General features: G+C 44.9%; 1 protein-coding gene across 10 annotated transcripts in view; it reads left to right on the top strand.

Annotated features, from left to right (window-relative positions):
- Positions 1-12,283: 12,283 nt before the first annotated feature.
- ZNF711 (zinc finger protein 711) overlaps positions 12,284-23,772 on the top strand; it is a 29,444-nt gene continuing 17,955 nt past the window's right edge. For 2 of the 10 annotated variants that reach the window (XM_077308450.1, XM_077308447.1), the window contains exons 1-5: positions 12,285-12,467; positions 16,480-16,676; positions 17,602-17,780; positions 21,072-21,171; positions 22,324-22,854. In XM_077308450.1, the coding sequence (XP_077164565.1) occupies positions 21,093-21,171; positions 22,324-22,854 (610 nt within the window). In that variant the 5' untranslated portion in view covers positions 12,285-12,467; positions 16,480-16,676; positions 17,602-17,780; positions 21,072-21,092. Of the gene's footprint in view, positions 12,468-14,412; positions 14,456-16,479; positions 16,677-17,601; positions 17,781-19,273; positions 19,293-21,071; positions 21,172-21,837; positions 21,870-22,323; positions 22,855-23,772 lie in introns of those variants that run through there. The other 8 variants (XM_077308448.1, XM_077308442.1, XM_077308451.1 and 5 more) reach the window with 8 other exon arrangements.

Here is a 23,772-nt window from a genome sequence, read left to right as displayed (position 1 = left end):
TCCATGCAAAGGTTAAATGAGACAGAAGCTTCACTGTCCTCCTTTGCATCTTTGATAAGCTTGTGGATAACGGATTTCTTTGCAAATGACCTGAGCTTCATTTCACAATCCTTTATGGTAGAAATGTCATAAAGCAATTGAACATTTCAAGCAGCTTAGCATTTCAGAGGCCAAGAATGGAAAATATACTGGGGTATTTTTCTAGGTGAGATACGTGATGAGGTTTGTTTATTTCCTAAAGGATAAAGAAAGAATAAAGATATTCGTAATTCCACGCACTTTGACTTATAAATTAGTCTGCTCTTGGGTCAACCAGGGCCAGCCCAACCATGGAGATGAACTAGGCAATAACATAAGGCAGTGATGGTTAAAGTTTTAGTGCCCAAACTGTAACCCACAACCCACTTATTTATTGCAAAGTGCCAACACGGTGATTTAACCCAGTGGTCCCCAACCTTTTTATCACTGGGGACCACTCAACACCGGGGATCACTCACCGGGGACCACTCAGTGCCTTTTACTGAGGCCCGGTGTGTGTGTGTGTGTGTGGGGGGGGTAGTTTACTCCTCTACTCTCAACCACTGCCCTAACGCTCTCTGATCGCTATGGTAATGTTTAAACATCCCTTCAAAATAAGATACAGACACGCCACAACAATGAACATAAGGAACATTTTATTTTCATGGAAATTTTAACTCATGAAATGACAAATCAATGGGAACCCTGAGCTTGTTTCTCTGCAACGAGATAGTCCCATCTGGGAGTGATGGGAGACAATGACACCCGAAGTGTGTTGTAAAGGGCCGGGGGGGGTGAAGTAAAGGACCGGGGGGGGGGGAGAAGGCGTCCTTCGGGGCCCACCTCCAATTAGTCGAAGGACCACATGTGGTCCGCAGCCCACAGGTTGGGGATCGCTAATTTAACCTGAATACTGAGGTTTTGTTCCTCTCCCCCTTTCCCCCCACACCATTCCCTTCCCTTCCTTCCCTTCACCTTCGCTCCATTGAGGGGAGTGGTAAGGCCAGGCGTCCATGTGGGCAGCAGTGTGTAGCATCAGGATCTCTTATTGTGGCAATCGGTAGGAACCTCACAGTAGAGTAAGTTGAGAAAGTGTGGGTGGCTCAAGGACATGAAGTGAGTGCCACTGAGCTAGTTCAGTAAGGTAAATTCTGAACCCCTGATCCCATACATACATGTGTCGGCAGGAACAGAACCCCTACACACAAACTGGCCATTTGTGACATGCATTGGAGCCAAGAAGTCATTCAAACATGAACAATAAAGGTAAAGGAATCCCCTGTGCAAGCACCAAGTCATGTCTGACCCTTGGGGTGACACCCTCTAGCGTTTTCATGGCAGACTCAATACGGGGTGGTTTGCTAGTGCCTTCCCCAGTCATTACCGTTTACCCCCCAGCAGCAAGCTGGGTACTCATTTTACCGACCTCGGAAGGATGGAAGGCTGAGTCAATCTTGAGCCGGCTGCTGGGATTGAACTCCCAACCTCATGGACAGACAGCTTCAGACAGCGTGTCGCTGCCTTACCACTCTGCGCCACAAGAGGCTCATACATGAACAATAAACTTTGATTTCTTCATTGCCTCCTTCTGCTTAAAGATGCCCAACTCACGGTTGAGAGGATTATTGGTACGTGGATCCAAAATGTGACCAGCTTTGGAGTACTATGGATTTTAGTAGCCGCTGTGCCTGAGTAGCCTTGGCTTTAGCAGCTGTTGTCTTTATACAATGGGTCGGCTTTTGCAGAAGCAGACCATGGTATAGTACAGGAGAAAGCAGGTGGGTCAGCTTTAGACAGAAGAGGAGTTCTATTGTTAACAAATGAAATGCAGTATATTAGAATCCTTTAAAAACGCAGAGATTCACCTGGCTTAATTCAGGCTGAAGTATGCACCTGGGAAGAAACCTCATTGAACTCAGGGGGATAGACTTTGTATAAATGCTGCAGTTCCACCTTCCATCTTGTTCACAGACCAAACAAAGTGTCAATGGTTCTTGTTACAGTGATTGGAATTGTAGAACACAGTTAGCACACATTGGGTCATTTCCTGCAGGAAAATGGAGGCTGATCCCCCCCCCCCCCCACTGGTCAGGTGGGGCCCCACAGTCTAATTGAGAAGTATGGTGAACCATTCACAGGGCTGAAGTTATTGCATACCCCTGGAGCTGCCAGATGTAGGACCAGGGCTAACATCGGTGTACCCTGAAGTAGGGCATCTGCTGTGGCCCAGACTTCTGGTGAGTTTTAGTTCTGCTGACTCCCACCCACACAGCTCCCCTGCCACCTACCTGTACCCCTGCTTCTAGATGCCCAATGCCATTAAGGAAAGGCATGTTGGCCGTGCCCTCCTGAGAGCAGGAGCAACAGTTCTCTCAGTGTTTTTTGGGGAAAGGGTGTGCAGGTAGCACATGGATAGCTTGCATGCATGAGAATGATGCACAGGCAGTGGAGGGCATTCAGGTGTGAGCGTGGAAAGGAAAACATGAGGGAGCTCTGGTGATAGGAGGATGCAGGAGCCCCAAGCACTTCTGCCCAGCATACTCCAAAATCTGGAACCGGCCTTGCTTTGGACTGCTGTGTCATTCTCCCTGGATGTTCCACCTGCTCACCCGCTGATTCGTTCTCCCTGCTGGCTGCCTTGTGGCATTTAGTGACACACAACATTCACCGTTAGGCACAATAGGGAGGGAATCCTGGAGAGGGGGGAAGGGCTCTGTCACCACTGTTTGGAAATGGATCCAGATTGACAACAGCTGTTGTTGTGACTGGTTGCTTTGCTTCTCTGGTAGGCAGCCGGTCTTTGCTTACAAACAGACCTCCTGCATTTCACTGATTTTTGGCCCCACATTTTGTCCTCTGTCATATGTCAGCTGAGATGCACTCTGTGCATACAGTGAACACCGATCCACACAAGCTTAAGCCACAATATACTACTGGTATTTAAAGGACCCCAAGAGATGGTTGGAGTGAGTGACTCAGCATGCCTGGACACTGTATAGCAGGGGTAGTCAAACTGCGGCCCTCCAGATGGCCATGGACTACAATTCCCAGGAGCCCCTGCCAGCGCATGCTGGCAGGGGCTCCTGGGAATTGCAGTCCATGGACATCTGGAGGGCCGCAGTTTGACTACCCCTGCTGTATAGGGATGGCTTGAATGGGATGACTCTTTTTGTCTTGACTTAGCAGCTGCTCTCTGACCCCTTCTCTCTCTCTCCCATTGTCCTCCCACTCTGTGCACATGGCCTTCCACGAAGACTCATGTCTCTGCAGGTCTCTCCTGTAAAGGCAGTGCCCTCATATTGCCACATATGTGATGCCGGACAACCTGGCCATTTGTCACAGGAAATGAACTCTTTAGATTAGGCTTCTCTCTCCCCCTCTGCCTGCAACCTGTATGTGAACTGAATCTACTTTACAATGTAAGTTTACCTCTTTGCAATATACTTCTTGGGAGATTTATTTACTGCATTCAGTATCACACTTCTATGACTGGCAAAACTCTACCAATAGAATCACAGAATCATAGAGTTGGAAGGGGCCATACAGGCCATCTAGTCCAACCCCCTGCTCAACGCAGGATCAGCCCAAAGCATCCTAAAGCATCCAAGAAAAGTGTGTATCCAACCCTTTGCTTGAAGACTGCCAGTGGGGGGGGGGGGAGCTCACCACCTCCTTAGGCAGCCTATTCCACTGCTGAACTACTCTGTGAAATTTTTTTCCTGATATCTAGCCTATATCGTTGTAGTTTAAACCCATTACTGTGGGTCCTTTCCTCTGCAGCCACCAGGAACAGCATCCTGCCCTCCTCCAAGTGACAACCTTTCAAATACTTAAAGATGTATAACATTTCAGTGCTCATGCAAGTCAGACCAGACCTCCAGTCCACTATAACCAAGCAATTGTCTCTAGCCTGGATGATTATTCAAGAAGCATCTATCAACAGAAAGGCAATATGTTAAAATATGAGTGTAAAATATTAAACATATTCTGTTAAATCTGGTGATCATTAGAGTTTGGGGCTGTATTTTTTTCCAAGGATGGGATGGTTGGGTTCGACCAGCAGATGGGGGTATTTGATTCTAGAAAGGCATCTGATTCCTGTGCAATAAAATCAGAGTCCAGTAGCACCGTTAAGACCAACAAAGATTTATTCAAGACATGAGCTTTCGAGTGCAAGCACTCTTCATCAGACTATGAACTGACCATCATAACAGTAGGAATATATAAGCAAAAGTTAATCCCGTTACATTAGTAAACTGCAGTTGGTAGTTTTCACAGAAAGGTGTGCCCTGACCTGGATAGTCCCAGACAAACCTGAGCTGGTCAGATCTTGGAAGTTAAGCAAGGTTGGCCCTGTCTAGTATTTGGATGAGAGATCTCTAAGGAAAACAGAATCATGGCATTGAAGCAGGCAAGGACAAGCCACCTATCTCTTGTTCAGCTGTCAGACAATCCTAGGATCTTCTGGCTATAATACACACAATAAATAATTAGACCGAAAGGTGTTTTTTTCAGCCAGCCTGCATTCTAGATGGGATTGGTGTGGGAATATGATGAACTGCCTGCTGCTGGGACCTCCAGAAAGTGATTCTGAACTACGTCTGTGGCTGCCTGAGCAACTTTATTGTTCTTGTTTCCTAACTCCTAGCCAAGCTCAGTGAACTCAAATGGACAGGAGTGGGTGCATTTAATTCAGATGACCATCAGGTATACTACTGTGGGCAAGAATCTCGCAGAAGAAATGGAGTAGCCTTCATAATCGGTAAGAGAGTAGGAAAAGCAGTCTTGGGATACAATCCCCAAAATGACAGAATGATCTCAGTTCGAATCCAAGGCAAACCATTCAGCATCACAGTAATCCAGGTCTATGCCCCAACTACTGCTGCTGAAGAGGATGAAGTTGACCAGTTCTATGAAGCCCTACAACACCTTCTAGAAGCAACGCCAAAAAATGATGTGCTTATCATCATGGGGGATTGGAATGCTAAAGTAGGAAGCCAAAAGATAACCGGGATAACAGGCAAGTTTAGCCTTGGAGTACAAAATGAAGCAGGGCACAGGCTGGTAGAATTTTGTCAATACAATCGTCATAGCAAACACTCTTTTCCAACACCCTGCTGATGACACCCAGCTGTATCTTCTGATGGACGGCCGCCCTGATTCCCCCCAGATCCATTTGCCAGATGTTTGGAAGCCGTAGCTGGATGGCTCGAGCAGAGTCGTCTGAAACTCAACCCTGCCAAGATGGAGGTCCTGTAGTTTGGGCAGAATGGAGCAGATCAGGATTACCCACCTTGGCCAGGCCACAACTGACCATCACCCCCCAGGCAAGGAATTTGGGGGTGACCTTGGATGCCTCGTTAACACTGGAGGCCCAGGTCAAGAAGGTAGTGGGCTATGCTTTTTTCCATCTTTGCCAGGCCCGGCTACTAGTGCCCTACCTGTCTCCTGACCACCTAGCTACTGTGATCCATGCGACAGTCACCTCCAGAATAGATTTCTGTAACTCGCTCTACATGGGCCTACCCTTGTGCCTGATCCGGAAATCTCCTTTCTCAAATAGTGAAAATGTCACAGAAGGGTACGACTGATAAGTCGCTTAGCTTGCATATTTTTCATTATTTATTTCGATAAGTGCAGAAATTATTTTGTGCAGAATTCTGTAGGAATATTCAGCCTCGCCAAACAGCCAACCAGCAGACTGACATCTACACAGATTCTGCTCCCTCCAGTAAAGGAAACTACTGCTGTATCCCGAAGTCTCTCCGCTGCCCAGGAAGGGGACCCAAAGTAATATGATGCTGTACTGACTGTACTAGGACTCTGCATGCATGCTGTGACTTATAGAATCATAGAGTTGGGCCATATAGACCATCTAGTCCAGCCCCTTGTTCAATGCAGAATAAGCCTAAAGCATCCATGATACGTATCTGTCCAGTTGCTGCTTGAAGACTGCCAGAGAGGGGAGCTCACCACCTCCTTACGCAGCCCATTCTATTGCTCCATTTTCACTTTCCTTTATTTATTATTTATTTCTTAAATTTTGTATCCCACCTCTCATCACTTGTGTTGCTTCGAGGCAGCTAACAATTAAAAAACGTAACAATGCCCCGTAAAAACCCTATTAACAATATTATGAAGAAGGACCTACAAGATGCCAGAAACAAACTATTACCCAGCATAATCTACTAAATACAGCCAGAGAGGTGTCCCGTCAGAATATCTTCGATTTCACTAGAAGAACAATCATCCATCAGTGACTTTTCTAAGTAACGGAAACATTGTTAGGCCTTATGGGATTAGACACCCACAAAATAATTATGACTCAAAGCTTTTATAGATACAGAAACTCTATAGTCTTATTCCTGCTCAAACTGATGGGTTTCTATTTTTTTTGGGGGGGGAAGCATAAAATGTTCTCAAAGACCATTTATGCACTGGAGGTTTCATGCCAGGCTGCAGACTGGAGTTTTAGTCGTGGCAGGTTGCCCCACCTCTTCCTGCACCCATACGGGGGAGCATTTGGCCATGTATGCCTCATCCGTCCCCCGATTTGTGTTCCTGCACGGGAGCTGGGGCAGTGAAGTTCCCAGTGCATAAACGGGGGAAGTCAGATCCCATGATCTCCACTGAAACAACAGCCAGCTTTCTAAGTGGTGCTCATTTTATCTGCCAGTCTACTTTGCATGGATTGTCCTTTATGTTCTGCATTCTACGCTGTAAGCTTTGATGGATGTACAAATGTATCGTTACTAGCCAATAATGACTTTACAGCCTAGACTCTTTTTGTTTTCCTCTTCAACATTAAGCCTTCAGGTCTGATAGTGACTTGTTCTCCCAGTCATGGAAAATGGTCCTTCCATATGTTGAGTGAGATTAGCCATTTCTGTGACTTTTTCTGGAAAAAAAAGATCACCCCAAACAACATCTGTTTTTCAAAGATAATGCTTTGGTAATGTAAGCCAAATGGTAATGTAAGTAAGAGATAGCATGAAAGTAACTTGTCCATGGAAATTGTAGTCCATGGACACAGTTTGACCACCTCTGTTCTAGATACTGCACCCACCTTCTCTGCCCTTCCCCTCAACGACCTGGTAGTGCATTCAGTGACAGACAGTGCAGTATAGTGGTTAAGAGTGTTGGACTTGAGATCCAGGTTTGAATCCCATTTGTGCCATGGAAGCTCTTTGGTGACTTTGGGCCAGTTACACTCACACAGCCTAAATCAGGGGTGGGCAAACTGTGGCCCTCCAGATATCCATGGACTACAATTTCCATGAGCCCGTCAGGATTCACTGGCAGGGGCTCATGGGATTTGTAGTCTATGGACATCTGGAGGGCCAGTTTGCTCACCCCTGGCCTAACTGACCTCACAGGGCTGTTATGAGGATCAATATGGAAAAGAGGGGACCAATGCAAACCGCTTTGGGTCCCCATTGGGCACATTCACATATGGGAGAGGAAAGGCATTATCCCTGTTCTCTATGGCACTCATCCATTCCTTTGACCTTCCCTTGTGAGCACATCTGCATTTAAAAATCAGAAATATTTACAGATTTTGCCCACTGCAACCCCCCCCCCCCAAAAAAAAGCTGTATTTCCAGAGAATGAGGAAATATTTGTACATCACAACTGTTGGTTAGTGCCAAATACTTCCAGATTCAGGGCACACCAAGAGAACAGATGCTGGAGAGCTTGGTAAAGGATCAGCAGTCAGCTCCTATGTACAAATGACCTTTGCTTGAAAATAAGTTTATCTATCCACCTAGGCAATCCCAATGGCAAGACAGGCCAAGCTACAGTTGCCCACTTGAAAGAATAGCACATCCCTAGCTTCGCAGGCAGTAGAAGGAAAAAATGGCAGGCATTTAGAAGTGACAGTATCTTGTAACATATGAAAATGCCCTACACTGAGCCACACCATTAGACTACCAAGGCCAGTCTTGTCTATTTAGACTGGCAACAGCTCTCCAGGATTTCACATCACCTACTATCGGATCCTTTTTGACAGGAGAGGCCAAGGATTCAACCTGGGACCTTCTTTGCGCAAGACAGGTGGCTATGCCACTGCAGGTCTCCAGGGACTCAGGTCAAGGTTTTCACAGTACCTATTACAGATCTTTTTTTTTTTTTTTTTTTACTACAAATGCCAGGAAGGGAACCTGCCTGGGCCATTATGCACGCAAGGCAGATGTTCTACCAATGAGTCCCAGCCTGTCTCCAAACTTTAGCTCTGCTTCCTCCACTAAATAAAGCAGCTGACAAAAACCTGTTTCTTGATTTACCTCCCAAGGTATTTCACTGCCATTATGTTGTTGTTAGGTGCGAAGTTTTGTCCAACCCATCGTGACCCCATGGACAATGATCCTCCAGGCCTTCCTGTCCTCTACCATTCCTCAAAGTCTGTTTAAGTTCGCACTGATTGCTTCAGTGACTCCTTCCAGCCACCTCATTCTCTGTCATCCCCTTCTTTTTTTGCCCTCAAGCGCTCCCAACATTAGGCTCTTCTCCAAGGAGTCCTTCCTTCTCATGAGGTGGCCAAAGTATTTGAGTTTCCTCTTCAGGATCTGGCCTTCTAAGGAGCAGGCAGGGCTGATCTTCTCTAGGACTGACCAGTTTGTTCGCCTTGTATTCCCAGCACCAGAATTCCAAAGCCTCAATTCTTTGACGCTTGGCCTTCCTTATTGTCCAACTTTCAAAGCCATACATTGCAACTGGGAAGACCATAGCCTTGACTAGACGCACTTTAGTTGGCAGGGTGATGTCTCTGCTTTTTAGGATGCTGTCTAGATTTGCCATAGCTTTCCTCCCCCTTTTAATTTCTTTGCTGCAGTCCCCATCTGCAATGATCTTTGAGCCCAGGAAAATAAAATCTGTTAACTACCTAAATTTCTTCCCCATCTATTTGCCAGGAATTGAGAGGGCCAGATGCCATGATCTTCATTTTCTTGATGTTGAGTTTCAAGCCAACTTTTGCAATCTCCTCCTTCACCCGCATCAACAGGCTCTTTAGTTCCTCTTCGCTTTCTGCCATTAGAGTGGTATCATCTGCATATCTGAGGTTGTTGATATTTCTGCATATAGGTTTCTCAAGATACATATAAGATGCTCTGGTATTCCCATCTCTTTAAGAACTTGACACAATTTGTTGTGCTCCACACAATCAAAGGCTTTAGTATAGTCAATGAAGCAGAAGTAAATGTTCTTCTGGAACTCCCTAGCTTTCTCCATGATCCAGTGTATGTTGGCAATTTGATCTCTAGTTCCTCTGCCTCTTCGAAATCCTGCCTGTACTTCTGGAACTTCTCGGTCCACATATTGCTGGAGCCTAGCTTGTAGGATCTTGAGCATAACTTTGCTAGCATGAGAAATGAGTGCAATGGTGCGGTAGTTTGAACATTCTTTGGCATTGCCCTTCTTTGGGATTGGAATGTAAACTGACCTTTTCCAATCCTGTGGCCACTGTTGAGTTTTCCAAATTTGCTGGCATATTGCGTGTAGCACTTTTATTATACTCCGTGATAAATGACTGTTTTATTCTTCATTGCAATGGCTCTTCCAAAGGGAACTCCGTATTTCTTATTCTACAAATGAGGAACTGAAGCAGAGCCTTGTTGACTTCAAGGGTTGCCAACCTCAAGTTGGTGGCTGGAGGTCATCTAGACTTACAAGTGATCTTCAGATCCTAGAGGGAACGGCTGCTTTGGAGTACAGCATCATATTCCTGAGTTCCCTCCCCAAATTCTACATTCTTCAAGCTCTGCACCCCAACTATATAGTAATTTCCCAAGCCAGAGCTGGCAACACTATGGGATTCCAAAGGCTCATGAAAGCAGGCCAGAACATTAATGTTCATTCTGCTGTTCTGTCAATGGTTAGCCACCTCCCACCTACCAGATCAGCAGCCACTCAAAATGTTTTCAGCAACCAGCACAATTCTCCCACCTGCCATAGTTGTGCAAACTCCCTTTACCACAAATTGGTCACTGCTGGCTGACAAAAGGCACACTGGGTATCAAGTGATGCTTGTCCTCATTTCCACTAACACAAACTCAAACAAAAGTAATTACTAATAGGTTCAATGAGCCCTAAAATTAATTTCCTGTCATTTGGGGGTATACTTTCATCTCTCCATCAGTGATAAATGAAAGAAGTTAATGCTTGTGCTATATCAAGGTGAAGATGCAATTCCACAAAGAAGTTTCCAGAAACGTTTTTCAACACAAGGCTGTTAGAAGTTTGTTTGTTCTCCTGGTTGTTATGGCCTCTGGCTCCAACAATAAACCTATTATTCTATTCAGTGCAAGGCTTAAAGAATTTAAGCTTCACGTTTTGGATTGGAAAAGAGCAATTGCATCCTGACTTTTATCTCATATTTTGTTTAAGTATCATTCCAAAAGCCTTGTGGTTGCCATCTCTTATTTAATGATGCATCTTGTGGTTTTTATTATTGTTGTTGTTGTATTTATATCCCACCTCCCCCCGAAGGTTCAAGGCGGCTCACATAACCCCATCCCCTAAAATCCATACGAATAAACAATAAAATTACAGTGGTTAGTAACCAATTGGTCACAATAGCAACAATGATGGCATAATCTTACTCATCCAATCTCCGCATCCTCCAACTACACGGGGTTGGCACTCGCTACTGCCAGTTTGTGAGGGGGGGGGCTTTCAAAAAATTAAGAAATTAGAAATGTGCATCCTTTTCCCCAAAGAAGTGAGTTTGTGTCAGGGAAAGAGTGGAAAAATTCAGTATCAAAAACAATTTCTCACTAACAAAAAAAATGATGAAAATCTAAAATTGTGTCTCTGCAGACTGTCTGGCGAATCTATAAAAGTTGTGAGAGACACTTGTTATGCAATACTAAGAACTTTGGAAATGAATAACATGGGACTTTGGAGCAGACTTCCTTAAGAATGATCCTCAAACCTAAAAAAGGGTTAGGTCAAATAATTATCCTATTAACTTTATCCTTTATCATTTATGAATAATTGTCTCCCCTATGAAGACCCAAAGCAGCTTACATCCTTCTTGTGCTGTCCTCACAATAGCCTTGTAAGGTAGGTCAGGGACTTTTACTAGTCATATACACTGGCAACGCTCTATAAAAATCAAACATTAAAATTGGCTCATGTTATACAAAGATTTTTTAATAGGAAACAGAAATCCTTAATCAGGAATCTTGAGACACCTTGAAAACTAACAGAATTTTTATTCAGCATACTTCCATAAACAAGAGATCACTCCTTAAGATGCTGAGTGGATCCTTCCCTCGCTTTCCATCTTGCAAAAATGTTTAGTGATGGGAGCAGGGGCGGGGAGATGAACCTGAATTATCCCATCCCAAGTACCCTTAATGACCATTCAACTCAGAATAATTGACTACACGGGTTTTTTCTTTATTATTGCATTTCACTTAAGGATGCCTGACTCCAGGAAGGGCTTGGATTTACAGCTCATCTCCAGACTAGAGATCAGTTCCCCGGGGGAAAACATGGATGAGGTGAATGGTTGTCCTAATAGCACTGAACCCCACTGAGGTGCCTGCCCTTCACAGCCTCCATCCTAGAGTTGACAGAGCCAGGTTGGAAAATTCCCGGAGACTTGGCTTTGGAGCCTGGAAAGGACACAATGCCCAAGTCCATCCCTCAAAACAGCCATTTTCTCCAAGGCAATTGGACTTTGTAGTTCGGAGATGAGCTGAAATCGCATGCGACTCCCTGGTCTCACCTGGCATCCCCAAATCTCTGGAAATTTCCCAACCTGAAGCCAGTAATCCTACCCCATCTCACTGATGGCCAGAGGAACCCTAATTTTATTGCATTCTGACAGTGATACCCCTCCAAGAGAAACAAGACGACCAACAGCAGCAAATATAGATTTTTTAAAAATCTGACCATATATGTTGTTTCAGGGACCGACAATGCAATTTTGAGAGAATCTGACACAGAAACGCACGCTCCATCTTCCTGTCCCGCAAGTTGTGTGCGTTTTCCCTTTGCCTTGGTTGGTTCCTCTCCGCGCCCTCCTCGCAAAACCCTCCGCCGTTGTTTATTGTTTTGTCTCAATCACTCCCCCCCCTCCAACAACCTTTCGTCTAATGGCATAAGTTGCTGGCAGCGACTTCACCTCGCCTTGCTACGCATGCTCCAACCAGCCGGGGAGAAGCGGTTGCCTGCCTAAAAGACGCGCGCCAGCAACGGCTGGTCGCGAGACGGCGAGTGGGGGAAGGGAGGGGGAAAGATGGAGAGGAGGAGGGGGGGGGTAGAGTAAGCGAGCAGGCCGCGCGCGCTCCCGCCCGCCTGCCGTTTCCTAGCCCTAGCCTGTGATTGGTGCAGGCCTCGAACCTGGCGGATCCCAAGGCCAGGCCCCGAAAGCGGCAGCCGAGGCGGCCGAGTCTCTCAGCCTCCACCGCCGCGCTCGGGCCCGAGCCCGCCAAGCGAAGGTGAGGAGGGGAAAGGGGGCGTCAGGCCGCGGGCGACGGGGAGAGATTTGGGGGGCCAACGGGAGGGGGGAAAGGGGGAGAAGCGGCAGGCCGCGCGCAGGCCTCAGCACAGGCCGCGCCCCGAGGCCTATCCTCGGCGCCGCCGCATCCCGGCCCGGCCCGCCGTCGCCTCGCCCTCTTTTTCCACCCGAGGGCCCGCAAGGGCCGGCCCGCTCTTCGAAGAGCCGGGGGAGGGCGGGGAAAACCTCCCCTCCGCGCTCCGCCGCCGACCCTGGGCGAGGGCCGGGGCCTGTGAGGCGGCGAGAAAATGGCGGCGGACAAAATGGCGCCCGCCGAGCCAGGAGCCCCTTTCCTCTCCCGGAGAGAGAACTCCGCCCGGATGGCTGGGAAGGGGGCAGGGAAGGAGGCCGCCGCCGCCCCAAATGTGCCCCTCCGTGGGCCGCCTGCTTGTCCCGAGCGGGAAAAGCGCAGCAGGCCCCGACTCGCCGCCTCCCAGGGCTGTGCGAGCAGGACCGGCCCGGCGAGAGAGGGAAGGAGAGCGTGGCTGCCCGCCCGCCTCTAGCGTAGCCAGCCGAGCCTCGTTCCGCCCGCTTGTCTGGGTCGCCCTTTCCATCCTCGCTGCGGTCCTCTCGTGTCCCGCGCTAGGCATCGGCTGCCCGGCTCCCTCCTTCCCCTGCCCGTCCTCCCTCCTTCCTCCCTTTCCTTCCTCGGCCGTGCGTCCGCGCAACACCGCCCCGGGGAAGGATGGGTACAACCCCACCCCCTTTTGCCCGGCTCAGGGCTGCAAAGCGCCGCTTTATTGTTTGCGCTTCAAGGGCGCTGATTGGAAGCGGGAGGAAGAGGAGGGTTAGCGAGGCGCGCCGCCGACGGGCGCGCGTCCTCGGCGCGGGCGGGCGCGCGCGATGGAAGTCCCAACCCTGCGGGCGTGCTTTGTTTTTGTTGCTCTTGGAGGTTCCCTTTTCCTCCCCGCCCCGCGATACTTTGCTCGCTTTGGGGGAGCCTCGTAGACGTAGAGTTTCTAGCAAACGTAGGATTTGCAAGCCTCGTAGGACGCATCCTTTTCACTTGGCGACGTTCAGCCCTGCAGGGTTCACGTCCATGTAAACTGTTTAAGGATCGGGGTTTAAAGGAGGAGACGAAGTTTGGAGGCCAGTGGCACCTTCAAGTCTAATTTGTTGACGTGTACTTTGGGCTAAAGGCCGTGTCTGCAGGTCTCTCCTGTGCGTTTGACGTGTGGAGTTGTGCTCTCCCACCTGTTCCCATTTGTTTCTGTGCGTGGGTGATATGCTGGGAGCTCATAGTTTATGTATTGTTTTTCCCACGGAACTTGTAGTTACATCTCAGATTTGCATTGCTATAGCCACCCTAGACTTTACTGGTTCCGGCAAAGAGATCTTCAGTTAGTTCTTTTAACCCAATAACTGTATAAATGCAGGCTCACTTATTCTCTCATGTGCATGTAAACATAGTAAATACAGATGTGTTTGACCAGAATTTCCTCCATTACTGCACTGACAGTGTTGTTATCTGAGTCTACTGTTCAGTGGACCCTAGTTACTAGCTGGGTAAGTGGGCTCACAGAAACATTAAAGGAGAAAACACAGTTCCTCTGGCAGCCTTGTTGCAATTCAGTTTTTTTCTTTTTCTGTCATACATAACCACAGGGTTGGCTGGGGGATGTTATTTCCAGGTTCAGCCCCAGAAGGGCACGTGAGGTGATTTCAACTGATGTCTACAGGAGAAAGAGAGCAAGCCCCAGCTAGATAGATAGTCTCCATCAATTTTCTGTGTTTGTCTTCTTTGCCATATATTCTCCTGTTCTTTCCTCACAATGAAATTTATGTTTTCAAGTTTAATAAATTTGGTACTGTTCACTAATCCTGATTCTAAGCAGTCCAGATATCTTATTTTTTAATTTTAAAATATAAGCTTGTATCTTCACCAGGTAACTAGAATCAAGGCAAGAAACAACAGCAGAAGCACTAAAGGTAAAGGTATCCCCTGTGCAAGCACTGAATCATGTCTGACCCTTGGAGTGACGCCCTCCAGCATTTTCATGGCAGATTCAATACGGGGTGGTTTGCCAGTGCCTTCCCCAGTCATTACCGTTTACCCCCCAGCAAGCTGGGTACTCATTTTACCGACCTTGGAAGGATGGAAGCCTGAGTTAACCTTCATCCGGCTGCTGGGATTGAACTCCCAACCTCATGGGCAGAGCTTTCAGACAACATTTCTGCCGCCTTACCACTCTGCGCCAGAGGCTCATAGAAACGCTACAGAAACATAATTGCAAAACCAACAAATTAAACCAGCCATCAGGGAAATGTTTCAAATTCAAGGCACCCACAAAGCAGTGGGTCAAAGAATAATATGCCATCGAGTTGCAACTGATTCATGGCAACTCCATCCATGGGTCATTCCAGGCAAGAGATGAGCAGAGGTGATTTGCCATTATGTTACTCTGCACAGGCAGAAAAGACCGGGATAGCACCTGTATGGCTATGTGGCTAATCCCTGCAGTCACATGACATTGCTGCTGGCCCAGGCCTGGCGCAGATCAGGCCCTCCATTGCCCTGTTGCTGCAGGGCCAACAGGACATCTCCTGCCCTTTCTACAGCAGCCCGGAGGGAACAGAAAATGCCCCACTTGGTTATGTGATGCTGAATGGGGCTTGGGGAGGGGCAGGAAGGTAGAACTGCATGACATCTACACACACATACACACACACGACAGAACCTTTCTGCCCCGGCTCCATCCATCGGGGCGCAGAAATCCAGGGCAGACCAGGTCCATCACACTAACCAGTCCCCCATGGGGACACAGAAAGTGGTGGAACATGCAGCTCCACTGCAACACACCAGCAGCAGTCCAGAGTGGCCCTGCTGGTGTGGAATCAACCTCTGAGTAACAAGCCCTGTCTTCCTTGGTGGTCTGCCATCTAAATACTAACCATCATCAGCCCTGCTTAGTTCCTAAACTAAAGGGTCTTCTAAAGTGGTGGTCCCCAACCACTGGGCCATGGCTTCCCCCCCCCGCCCCCCCCCCCCGCAGTAAGAAACTTCCCAGGCTGCAAGCAAATCGTCTGCAAAAGCGGCCAATTAGCTTGCAGCCCAGCAAGCTTCTTTTTGTGGGAGGAGGGGAGAGCGAAACAGGGTTGAGCATGCGCAATGCACATGCATGGCTGCACATGCGCAGCCAAAACGCACATGCGCATCACTTTCATGCATGCGCGAAAGTGCCGTTCGTGCACATTTGGGCCGCGCATGGCGCAAACATGCATGCGCAACTGGGAGATCGCCCTCCCCACAGCAGCCGGTCTGCAGCCTTTAAAAGGTTGTGGACCACTGTTCAAAAGAGTTCTGTTTTGCATGCTTTCTGAAATGATGTGAGAGTTAAGCTTCTGATTTCCTTCAGGAGTCTCTTCCACTGAAGCAGCCACAGAAAAAAAAACTACGAAAGATCAGAGTAGGAACAACTAAAAAGCTTTGCTGTGCTGAGTGAAGCATGAGCTCATTCCAGATGTGTGTTCATGAAAGATTTTAAGTAGATTTTAAGCAACTTGGATTGGATGCTGAAGCCAATACACAACCAGTGCAGGAATCATCAAATAGACATTAAATGATCTGTGTAGCACACCCCAGATATGGCAGCCTAATTGTATTTTCTAAACAGTCTGCAAGGGCAGCCCCACATTTTATTTTGGGCAAACTAATCCATTTTTGTAGGCTTGATTCCAAAATATATATGTAACTTGGTTGGGTTCAGAGAGCATTATTTGTTCAAGTCCATGCATTGCATTTGAACCTGAGTTTTCCACTCATTTTAGTGCTTCTGTTTGTTTTTTATTGTATCTTTGGTGTGTTTCAGATATTTTCATCAAAATGAAACTTGCTACAAGTATATGTAATTTTCATACAAAGTTGCATTTTTATAATTCTTTATATTATTTGGGGTACTTTTTCTCTCTTAAAAGAACCCATGAATTAGATCACTGTTATTCCTCCTTTTCAGATGGGACATTGAGAAATTATGATTTTCCCAAGGCCAGGAAGACTGTCTATGGGAGAAGTAGGACAAATTTAGAATCAGTCAAACTTGCCTTCCATTTGACAACCCTGGAACCTTGTGAAGGAAAGCAGTAAAGTACCAGTTTTTTTGACGGGAAACTGACGCTGGAAGCATGTGACTTACACAGAGAGAGTTCATGGGTGAGCAAGACTTAAATTATCCTGTGTCCTCACTGGTTTTTCTCTGCAACCTGTTCTTATGAAATGCATACTGATTTGTGGCATTACATGGAAGGCCTGGGCTATCTTCCAAAGCAAAATAGATTCTTGCCTTTTCACACAGCCTTAGTCCATAGAATCCTTATAGTCTACATTAATAAATCTGGAACATCACCTATTAGTTCTGGTTGTGCATTCACAAACGCAGATTAATTATTGAAAAAATGGGGAAATAAATCTGGCTATTCGATGGAGAGAATAAAGTATAAATAAAAGTCTACAACTATCCCTGATGCCACATTGCCCCCCACTTTACTCAATTTGAGTAGTTATCCTTTAAACAAGGTTCGTCAGGTGATCTTGAGTATGCGTTCTGTATGTATTTTGTGTCAGTGATCTGTGTTGAACAGTAAGGAACATAAACTCAGGACTTTAATTGAAATGAATTACACAACATACTGAGATACAATACCCAGTGTTACACCAACCAAATAAAATAGAATTGTGAAGGTTCAGACAAATACATGAAGAGAAAATGACAAAGTATATCCCGGACAAAGAAACTCAGAAGAATAAAGCAATAAAGGATAACTGCAGAGGACTACCTAATAATAAAATTCAGTTCTGCCACTGGAATTCGGCCATTCTCAAGCTATCTAAAAGTTAAACCCTCCAAGTTACTGCTGATTTCGAAGCAGTTTTCATAGTTACCTGTTTCAAGATTGGTCCAAAGCACCACACTAGGTGAATCTTGGAAGGAGAGAGATGAAAGAGCCTGTTCTCTGCTACCTTTTGATGTTTGTTTCTTTGTTTAGAGGAGCCCCCCCCCCTTTCTCAGGGAGGTGGGGAATAGTGACAAGTTTTCAGTACTTTTAACCGTTTTATCCCCTCCCCATTTCTTTCCCAGGATACAGTGTGACTGGTGTTCTCATCATATTCCATGTTCCCATAAACAAGTACCATCTATGTAAGATCATACCGCTTGGCTTGGGTCCTTGGCTTTGTTATGGCTATGTCACAGCCATGCTGCTATCATCCATGTTATCAGACACAGTGCTCAGCCACTTCCACAGCATTTTTGAAAAGGTACATGGACTCACAGATTTTCCACTGAAAGGGATCCATTTTGTCCATCATGGTCAATTTAGGGTATGCTGACTCAGAATTTGGATAAATTGGCATAACAGATTATTAATATAGCATAAATTGGGTTGTCTCCTGCTGATTGGAGCCCAGCTCTATAGTTCTAGGTAGGTTAATGCCATATCTTCTACCTTGGCTGAATGATCACTTTAACGGAAAGGTGGGACAGCAGAGGCCCAGTCGCAGCTCAGATAGTATCGGTCTTGAAATGAAAAATATATCATATCAATATGAAGTACTAAAGAACTCTATAACAGCATACACCTCTGTCCCTTTGAAGAAGAGTTGGTTCTTATATGCCACTTTTTTCTACCTGAAGGAGTCTCAAAGTGGCTTACATTTGCCTTCTCTTTCCTCTCCCCACCACAGACACCCTGTGAGGTGGGTGAGGCTGAGAGAGCCCTGATAGTCCTGCTCAATCAAAACAGCGTTATCAGTTCTGTGGTGAGCCCAAGGTCACCCAGCTGGTTGCATGTGAGGGAGCGCAGAATCAAACCCGGCTCACCAGATTAGAAGTCAGCACTCCTAACCACTACACCAAGCTGGCTTTCTTTGCTACTGGAGACTTGCCTGGTTAGCTGTAGAAAAATTATTTATCCCAGACGGGATATGTATATCAAATATATCAGTCCTGTCTTTGTGCCCTAGTCTGCAAACTGTTCATTTCCTTGCAAAAGTATTTTTTTCTTATAAGAGGGCAGAACAGAAGAGAAACTGTTATATTCTTATCTGTGGTTATGAAAATTAAATGCGGATCTGTAAATAATCTTAACATTTCCTGGTAGTATAGTTTGAAATTGAGAAGAGGAGTGTAAAATGCTGGTTCAATGCAAACTACTATAGAAATTAGGAATGTACGCTTTGGCTCAGTTCGGCCGTCTCGGTGATCACCAAAGCCCGAGATGCGTAAGAGGGCAGTGCCACGGCATGGAGAGGAGGGCCGACAGTGGCAGCACACCATCCGGCAGATGCACGCTGCCAGCTGGGGCACCACCCCCCCTCCACTGCGTGACGCTGGCCTCCTACATGTCACCTTGGGCTTTGGTGATGGTCAAGGCAGGTGAGCCGAAGTGCACATCCCTAATAGACATGCCTTCCCTAAATTAAAATATTTTTAGATCTCTAATGATTTGGACCATAAGGAAAGTCGAGCGTCAAAAAATTGAGGCTTTTGAACTCTGGTTCTGGAGAAGACTCTTGCGAGTCCCTTGGACTGCAAGGCGAACAAATTGGTCAGCCCTAGAGGAGATCAGCCCTGACTGCAGCTTAGAAGGCCAGATCCTGAAGATGAAACTCAAATACTTTGGCCACCGCATGAGAAGGAAGGACTCCCTGGAGAAGAGCCTAATGCTGGAAGCAATTGAGGGCAAAAGAAGAAGGGGATGACAGAGAATGAGATGGCTGGAGGGAGTCACTGAAGCAGTCGGTGCGAACTTAAATGGACTCTGGGGAATGGTAAAGGACAGGAAGGCCTGGTATTCTGCTTGGAGCCAAATAAAACAGTTTTAAAAACAACCAGTTTAGACTGCTTTATTATATTACAATTGTTGTTCTGCATTGAATATAGTCTGTTGAAAAACTGCGTTGCAATGCTCTTTGCATGAAACAATTCATAGCCCTGGCCCCTGTAGTTTTGCCAACTCCGCTTTGTTCTCTAATGCAGTCACTAATCTGCATAACTAAGGAGCTTCTCTGCACGACTAATAGATCCTCTCAGGCAGGCAGGAGAGAAATGAATTGGTGTAAAGCACCTTTCAGAAACAACACTTAAAAGATGCTTAAAAAGATGCTTAAAGCACCGAAGCAGTTCAACATGCAAAGCAAAATCAGTTTTGTGGAGTAAATTCACTCTTCTGTGCAGAGATCAGAAAAACAACGATGTATTTAGTGAGTTTTCATCAGCTTATCCATCATGCAGAAGAGGCCCTGGAGGATCATTGTCCATGGGGTCGCAATGGGTCGGACACGACTTCGCACCTAACAACAACAAATGATTTGACTTTTCTGTATCAACAACAAAATTCTGGTCAGAATATGGAACTGCTCCAAAAGTGTTCAGAGTAGTATTCTGGCACATTGTGTAATGGATTTTCTGAATGTTGTGAATCACAACTTTTAGTTAAAAAACAAGTAGAAAGCGTTTCCTTAAAATTCATACGCAGCAGAGGGCCTAATGGGATCAGATACCTATACATTACTGTTTCTTGTCTCAATACTTGTACACATCTGTTGCACCACCATCATTCTGATCAATGGTTTTTAAACTTGCCACAAAAATACCCAGCTCTCAAAAACAAGTTAGAGTATGTATGTACAAATTAATAAATTTAATGTCATGCACCCTAAAGTGCATTAAATATTTTTATGTCCCTACCACTTTCTGTATTTTTTTCAAACAAAAATATTTTGTTTTATGCAGTTAAAATGGAAGATTCTGTCATAAACTTTATGTTCACATGACCCTAAGAATAACACCTGAGTGGCTTAGCTTTCAGCTCCTTTTTTGGCTGTTTTTTATAGGATATGTAGCAATAGCATTAATTTAGATACAGTTGGTAAATAATAATCCCACTTGCCAATGAGATTGCCAACTTTTTATTGGCATTGCTCCTTTGCTTTTGAGAGCTGAGTCATAATTTGCTACTGATTTTGAATGCTGAGAGATGATCTGGTACTGACATAGCCTTATATTCCATTAGGAGTTTTACACGTCCATTTCAGTCCTTGTGTATTGATTACTATGAATGTACTTCATCTACAAAGTCTTTGTCCTTACATCAACTCTTTATATAGGCTACCAAAAGTAGGGAGAATAAAAGAGTCTTGCAGCATTCCCCAAGTTTTGGGGTTTGGTTTAAGTTTAAGAAAGAAGCAACTTATAGGAGCATGCAAGAACTGTGTTAGTGAATCAGGTCTTTTTGATCATTCATTGTTATTGTGATTCCATCATGTGGAAGGAGGGGAAGTTGTTTTTGAGGATTGTAGGTCTGAGCTTTTCAAGGCTGTATACATTGATAACATCTTGAACCATGGTCAAAAGGGATAATATATTATTATATAATAATATATATTAGGAGGCAGATTGTTATGTCCTGCTCCGACTTCAGAGTTCTTGTATAAGGAGCACAACATAAACAGCATCAAAATCTGTTTACCTTGAAGTATACACAGTGCTAAATTATTGTATATACTGTTAGTGCTTATAATAATTACTACATAATTTTCTTTTTACAGTTTGAATGAGTGTAACTGATTATGGATCCAGGTGGTGGAAGCCTTGGACTGCAGACACAGGAGTCCAAAATGCCTCATACCATGATTATGCAAGATTTTGGTAAAACATACTTATATTGGTTTTTAACTCATACATTTGTTAACTAGTTGCTAAGTTAATAACGGATGTCAAAATTTGCACATGGCATTCCTGAGCAGCAATATGTTCTTAGGAACTTGACTTTACATAGTGCTGTGCCAGCATTCTGTAAGCCTTTTTTGTATAGCATGGCTGCCGTGTTTCTGAGACAGTCCAGTAAAGGCAAAACCACATTCCAGCTAGAGTGGTTAACTGTCTGTAGAAAAAAAAAGGCCCCTCTGTTTCATGGAGGCTTATTGGGATGTTAATTACCAGGTGATGTTTATAGTCTTATTGCTGTCTCCATGCCATGAGACCCTTTAGCTGCCCATTTTCATATATTGAACCTTTGTTAAAAAAACAGGACATTTTTTTCCAGTTGACAACCCTCACTACAACATGAAGACATATATGCACACATATTACAGTGGCAGATGATCATTAAGTGGAATTGTGGCACATTTCCCCCCAAAGTTGTTAAGAGAAGTCTTTCATAAATTGCTACTGTGTAATTGGGTGGCATGAGAATACTCTGGTGTTTTTAATTAACTATAGTGTATTCTGTGCGGCATTATCCTACCTGAACTTTTTTGTTCAGAAGTAATATATTTATTTTATTTTTAAATTCTAAACCTTCCTTTCTCCCAGATAATTGGGACCCAAGATGGACTTTCTTCCAAGTAAGTGCACCTGTAAACACAGAATTACTTAAAGCAAGAATACTATTATTAATAGGTATAGCACACATGGCAATTTGACAAAGAATGCATAATTATCAAGTAACATACTGAATTTTAAAGTACTTTACAGAAGTAGAGCTATTAAAATATTAACCAACTCTCTGCTCCCCATTAGAAGGCCATGCCTCCCACGAGCTGCTGCCATCCATCGTATTTCAAAGCTCCATACCAAACTGGATTACATTGTCCTCATTTCTTTTTAATTTTAGGGCTAGGGCAGCATGCTGAGTATACACATTTGTTGACCAGTTATATTAACTAGTTGAAATAAAATATGCTGAAAGGCATGAGAGTGCCTTAATCAACTACATGCTCGTTATAATCCTTAAATATATATGTTCTTCCAGCAATAAGACTATTAATTATTTTTGTATCATTCTCCGTTGTTTCGTAGTGACTGGAATGGCCGGTACTGCTCATATTGATGGAGACCATATTGTTGTATCAGTTCCTGAAGCTGTGCTAGTTTCTGACGTCGTCACAGATGATGGGATAACTCTTGATCATGGCTTAGCAGCTGAAGTTGTTCAAGGACCTGATATCATCACTGAAACAGACGTTGTTACGGAAGGTGTGATAGTTCCTGAATCTGTGTTGGAAGCTGATGTCGCTATTGAAGAAGCTCTTGATACCAGTGATCATGTTTTGACTTCTGATCTAATAACGGAAACTGTTAGAGTTCCTGATCAGGTTTTTGTGGCTGATCTTGTTACGGGTCCTGATGGACATTTGGAACATGTGGTACAAGATTCTGTGTCTGGGGCTGACTCTCCTACAATGGTTTCAGAGGAGGTTCTTGTCACAAATTCAGATACGGAAACTGTGATTCAAGCAGCTGGCACTGTTCCTGGTTCAACAGTTACCATAAAGACTGAAGATGATGATGATGGCAAGAGTACATCTGAAGACTACTTAATGATATCTTGTAAGTGGAATAAAAGTTTATTTGAGATTGAGGCTGGTGTTGGATATAATTTGGTTGTGAATTTTTAATAGTATGTTCCTATTCTTGTAGGCTATACTTGGAAGAATGTTTTTAATAAACTGAAGTGGTGGTCTGCAATTCATTTTTAAAAGATTACTACATGCAGAAAGGCAAAACTAAATGCACAAGTCAAATATTGGAAATAATTAGCACAATTGATAACTCGGATGTAGAGCTAGCAGGTGCCAGTATGGTGATCTACCACAAAGTCCAAGGGCTGGATGCTAAGTTTTGAAAAATGATATTACAAAAGCACTCAATAGAGGCAATGCTTTATTCATCCCATAATGTTTCAGTATTGCTGTTCAAGAGGTAATGCTTACATACAGGAAAAGATTCAGAGATCGCAGGATCAATAAGAGTATTTGTGAATTAGAAAAGTGGACGATGGAGATGGTCATATGTAGACGAGGAAGAAAATGGTTAAATCCTAGCTCAGCTATAACATTTCCTGATATCTTAACTATGGCTTTTGAGATTAGGAGCATCCTAAAGCTCATATGCTCCTTCCTTCTCACACTAGTATTGCACGCTCCCTTCTCTTCATCACTTTATGTCAGCATTGTGTTGAATGATAAATATACTTACCCGTATTTGTCGGTGTATAAGACGACTGGGCGTATAAGATGACCCCCCAACATTTCCACTCAAAATACAGTACTATGGGCCACTATGGGCAACTATGTCTATCCCAACTGAAGTGCACCCGGTGTATAAGACGGACCCCCCCACTTGGAGGCATGTTTTTCAGGGGGGGAAAGTAGTCTTATACGCCAGCAAATACTGTAGTTCAAAGTTTGAAACAATGGTTAGAATTGGATTTAGGGTTTAAAATTACCCGTGGTTAATACTTAACTT

This window comes from Paroedura picta, chromosome 13 (genome assembly GCF_049243985.1).
Source record: "Paroedura picta isolate Pp20150507F chromosome 13, Ppicta_v3.0, whole genome shotgun sequence".
Lineage (NCBI taxonomy): Eukaryota > Metazoa > Chordata > Lepidosauria > Squamata > Gekkonidae > Paroedura > Paroedura picta.
The sequence above is the reverse complement of the archived record's forward strand: the minus strand, read 5'-3'. Positions and strand labels throughout refer to the sequence as shown.